Genomic DNA, 4,669 nt, shown 5'->3' with positions numbered 1-4,669 from the left:
CAGTTGTTCTGTGGAAAGTGTGGTCCTGCTGCTCAGCGTGGTGTCTGATTTTAATCTTAAACTGACCACCTCTACTGCATCATCAACAGGAATGCACGTAAAGAGTGATGTGACATCAAAAGAGACCATTGTTTCATCAGTCTCCATGATGACATCCCTCACTTTATCCACAAAGTCCATGGTGTTCTGTATGTGTTGTTCTGAGCTGCCAACTGAAGGGATGAGTACAGATGCCAGATATTTGGAAACATTGTAAGTGACAGAGTTAATCGTGCTAACAATTGGTCTTAAATGTACACCTTGTTTGTGGATTTTAGGTAAACCATAGGTGTGGCTTTCCCTAGGTACAGTCTTTGGTACAGAATACGGTAAATAACCTTGTCTTGCTACAAAATGTTCAGGCAATCTAATGATAGATTTCCTTAAAATTTTGGAGCAATATGTAATGTTTATTTTCTCTGATTCTGCAGGTAGTGCTGCTTTGATGCACTACACTGTTGATATTGATATAAAAATTATAAAAGACTCACTCCTAAGTCCTTGTCAACATCTAAATAGGTGGTATAGGTGACAGGTCGGGTAGGGTCCAGAGCTTTGGTATGCTGTATCACTGTCCTGTAAGAAAAACAAATGATAGCGGTCAAAAAGGTGGTATTTATGATAAATGAGATTCCTCAAAATCACAACCAAAGCATTCCAATAATTAATTTATTGGATCTGGGCATGTGGACAAAAACAGATTATTAAAAGAAAAAGAACAACCTAGTTGCCTCTAAAACATACAATCTCCATGAAATCAATAACAGGGTATTGATTCAGTATGACAGAGGTGCTATCCATGGTGCTGAATCCGTCGGGGGGTTTACAGTCACTTTCCACTGAGAGAAGACCACAGAACAGACAAAGAAGTCACTAGGATTATAGATCTTCTTTGGCCCAGGAAAACCTTGAGATTCCCCAGGAGAAGCAGGAGAGTGTATCAATTTTGCCTCCACAACCAGACCACAGACATGCAGTAGAAAATGGATGGATAGAGGAATGATTTTGTATTTACAGTTAATGGTTCTGATACAATGTTAAATTCTACATACATACAAGGTGTGTTTACTTGCCATGGAGTTTACAGATGGAAATTGGACCGTGGTTTATGAAGATAAATCTGTCTTAAAAGTAGGCACAGAAGCGTACAAGATTTGTATGCCTACAATAAGATCCACAAGCGTACCCTAAGTTTTACAAATGCATAAACAGTTTTTCAAATGCACACATTTCAATTTTCACAAAATATGTTTTCAGGTTTTTTTTTCTTCCTCTGCTAAAAATATCAGGAAAAGCATATTTTCCGGTGGTTTTCTGGAAAAATATACAGTGGAAAAATTTATATTCCTAATATTTTAAGCAAAGGAAGAAAATCCTAGAAAATATATTTTTCCAGTAGTTGTGTAAGTGGAGGAATACTCTAACCATTTTTTAATGTTTATTTCACCTGTCCAGTTCACAGAATTAACATTTTCTTCTTGTGGAAATACTACTATGATTTTTTTTCCTCTATGTTTTTTTAGCAGAAAATAAAAGATAATATGTTTTAAGTATATGTGCCTGTGTTTTAATATAGGGGTTATGAGCTACTGTGCCAAGTAACAAATGTGTCTTTTCCCAATAACTCAGTAAATCTGGTAAAGCTCATATGTCCCACCCAGCCTTTCTCCAGCTTTGAACGCAGCATTACCTTTGTGAATCTGGATCTGTAAGAAAGTCTCAAAAGTGACACTTACAGCACTGGCGTCAGAAGCATAGACATATATACGTAGATGCCTCATTGAGCAGGTTGGCCCATAGCAGTGGTACATTGGAGAGTCTGCCATAATGAATGTGGCAGATCTTTTCCGCGATAATGTAACTCCTGAGCTTAGTTTCAAAAACTGTCACCATCTGGAAATGAAAATGTTTGCTCTTTAAGGCCTTTAATATATATATGTAAATAGATAGATAGATAGAAAGACAGACAGACAGACAGACAGACAGATAGATGTTTATATGTTCATCGATGTGATTAATCAAAATCAGTTAAATGTAAACATTAGTGCTTTTTATTCAGAAAATCTACATCATACCTACATTTCAGGATCTCGTTATTATAGACGCAGATTAAATGTTAAATATGAATATTTTTAAATGTATCACCACAGTAATACTGTTACACAGGTTAGTAGTTGTAAACACTCAGAACAATACATATGTTGGTTTGGTGTTTCCCTTTAATCTAAACATTTAAGGAGTAAACATTTTAAATAATCAGGTTAAAAGTTACAATTGTTCTTTGGTGCCTGTTTGTTTTCCAAATATATTAGTGTGTGTGTGAATGACAGGGATTAACTTAAAACACTTTTTAGAATGGTGCTTTAAGAAGTCCTGTCCATTTCCTTCTATTATGCCCCTTTTCCATTAGTAACGGTAAAGCACGGTTCGACTTGACTAGGCACAGTTCCAAGGCTTTTCCACTAGTAATGTTCCTGGAACCGGTCCACTTTTTCAGTACCATTTCCTCTGGGGTTCCAAGCGGGCGGAGCTGGCACCAAAACGTGACGTCAGAACACTGTTGGTCACTGATTGGTCACTGATTGGTCACTGATTGGTCAGGGGGTGGAGTAATGCAGAAGTGCAGGAAATTTTTGTGCTTGGTGGCCGACGATAAAATTCAGAGCGAGTTAGATGGAGCTCTGCCAGTCCTCTCCTTAGAGACCCTCAGGCTGGGCAGGATACCATCTCCCCGGCTTCGAGCTCCGCCGCTCACCGCGCAAGATCCTCTGTGCTGCCGACCCGCAGGAGCAAGCAAGGCCGGGACGGGAGGGCCCTGGCCTCGCGGGCTCCTGCTCCGAGCTCCGCTGGTCACCGCGGAGGATCATACGAACTGTGGACCCATTAAAGCATGCAAGGCTGGGGCCCACCTGAGCCCCGGCCTTGCATGCTTCTGAAAGCCGGACCCCGAGCCCTGGAAAACAGGCGGATCTGGATCTGGACGTGTCTGGGACAGAGGGTGAAAACAATTTTTTAAAACATTTGATTAAAATAATGTATTTTTTTAATCACTGAAGATAAAGAATAAATAAATAAATAAACGGTGCTGTCTTTATCATGAAATCATGTTGTCACTTTAATGACTATTAAATAAACTGTTAAAGTTAAGTCAGCTGAAAAATCATAAAGACACAAACATTTTGGATCTCAGGAATATTTCCCTCAAACATGTTTAAAGAACAGATACAGCCTTTAGTTCAACTTTATTCTAACCCACAGATGTACAAATCACAAAACAAGAATTATACTTTAAATCGAAGCTAAAATAAATAATCTGTATACAAGAAACAAAACCGCACATCTAAATTGAACAATAAAAGTAGACACAATGAGTTCAAATACATCAAATGATGAAGAAAACCTATAAAATTTTAAATATAGATGTTTTTGTAGAATCTGGTTCATCAGAGATTTAATGGTGAACAAAAGTTCATTAGCAGAATTTATATTGTTTAATTTGATCATTTTAATAATCTGTATTCTTTATAATTTACCAGAAATTTCTAAATAAATTCTCATCCTGTACTGAAACCTGTTTCAGGGTCTTACCACAAGCATTACCGCCACTAGCTGGTAAGGCGCGTGATGTCAATTTTTGAACTCTGAACCCCGCCCACTAGAACCATTACTGAAAGCATAATAGAAACACAACCCATACTGTGCCGAGTCGAGTCGAACCATGCTGTACCAGTGCTAAAGGTACTAATGGAAAAGGGGCATAAGTTGACCGGCAGGTCTGCCACATTCAAAATGATGTCGACATACGATTCAGCGCTCAATGAGGCATCTATGTATATATGTCTATGGTAAATGGACTGTACTTATATAGCGCCTTTCTCTCTTATCGAGATACTCAAAGCGCTTTACAACAATCTGTGCCTCATGTACCCATTCATACAGCTCTATACTAGATCTCTACAAAGCTAATTGCACAAATCATTCTAAAGAGACTAATCAGAGCTTTATCACATTCATACACCGATGGGACACATCAGAGGCAATGAGGGGTTCAGTGTCTTGCCCAGGGACACTTCGACATGTGACTGCTGGTGGATTCAAACCCCCAACTCTTGCATTGGAGGACGACTGCTCTAACCTCTCAGCCACAGCCACCCCTTACTTCTATGGTTAGAAGTATCTGTAGTGTGTGGGGAAACACAGATGGTGTGTGTGTGTGCGCGCACGCATGCACGCACACGCACACGCACACACCACCATTGTGCAAAAGTGTAATGTACAGTAGTGTACAAAAAAGCAACATTTCACCTAGATTTCCTTACTTTAATTCCACACATTTCAAGTATGTTTCTCATCAAGTTTGAGGAAATTCAGCTGTGGGGTTTTGACATTTCAACTTTAATGCACTTTAACACACAGCTTCAGGTCGGCACTATTTGTTTTTATAGAGAAATTAAAAAAACAAAAACATTACCACTACTTTTTTTTCACTTGTGTTCTACACTACTCATCTAAAGGATGTGTATCACGAAGCTTGAGGACAATAAGGTGTAGGGTTTTAAAGAAATTTCAACTTTAATGCACCTTACACTTGCAGCATCTTACAGTGTCCCACACTTAGCTTAGTGCTAAA

The 4,669-nt window shown here is 38.8% G+C and overlaps 1 protein-coding gene across 1 annotated transcript in view; it reads right to left on the bottom strand.

The window, feature by feature from the left end:
- gusb (glucuronidase, beta) overlaps window positions 1-4,669 on the bottom strand; it is a 32,399-nt gene that overhangs the window by 16,234 nt on the left and 11,496 nt on the right. The window contains exon 9 of the mRNA XM_037687601.1: window positions 531-615. Coding sequence (XP_037543529.1) covers window positions 531-615 — 85 coding nt within the window. The remainder of the gene's footprint in view (window positions 1-530; window positions 616-4,669) is intronic.

This window comes from Nematolebias whitei, chromosome 14 (assembly GCF_014905685.2).
Source record: "Nematolebias whitei isolate Nwh7 chromosome 14, NemWhi1, whole genome shotgun sequence".
Lineage (NCBI taxonomy): Eukaryota > Metazoa > Chordata > Actinopteri > Cyprinodontiformes > Rivulidae > Nematolebias > Nematolebias whitei.
The sequence above is the reverse complement of the archived record's forward strand: the minus strand, read 5'-3'. Positions and strand labels throughout refer to the sequence as shown.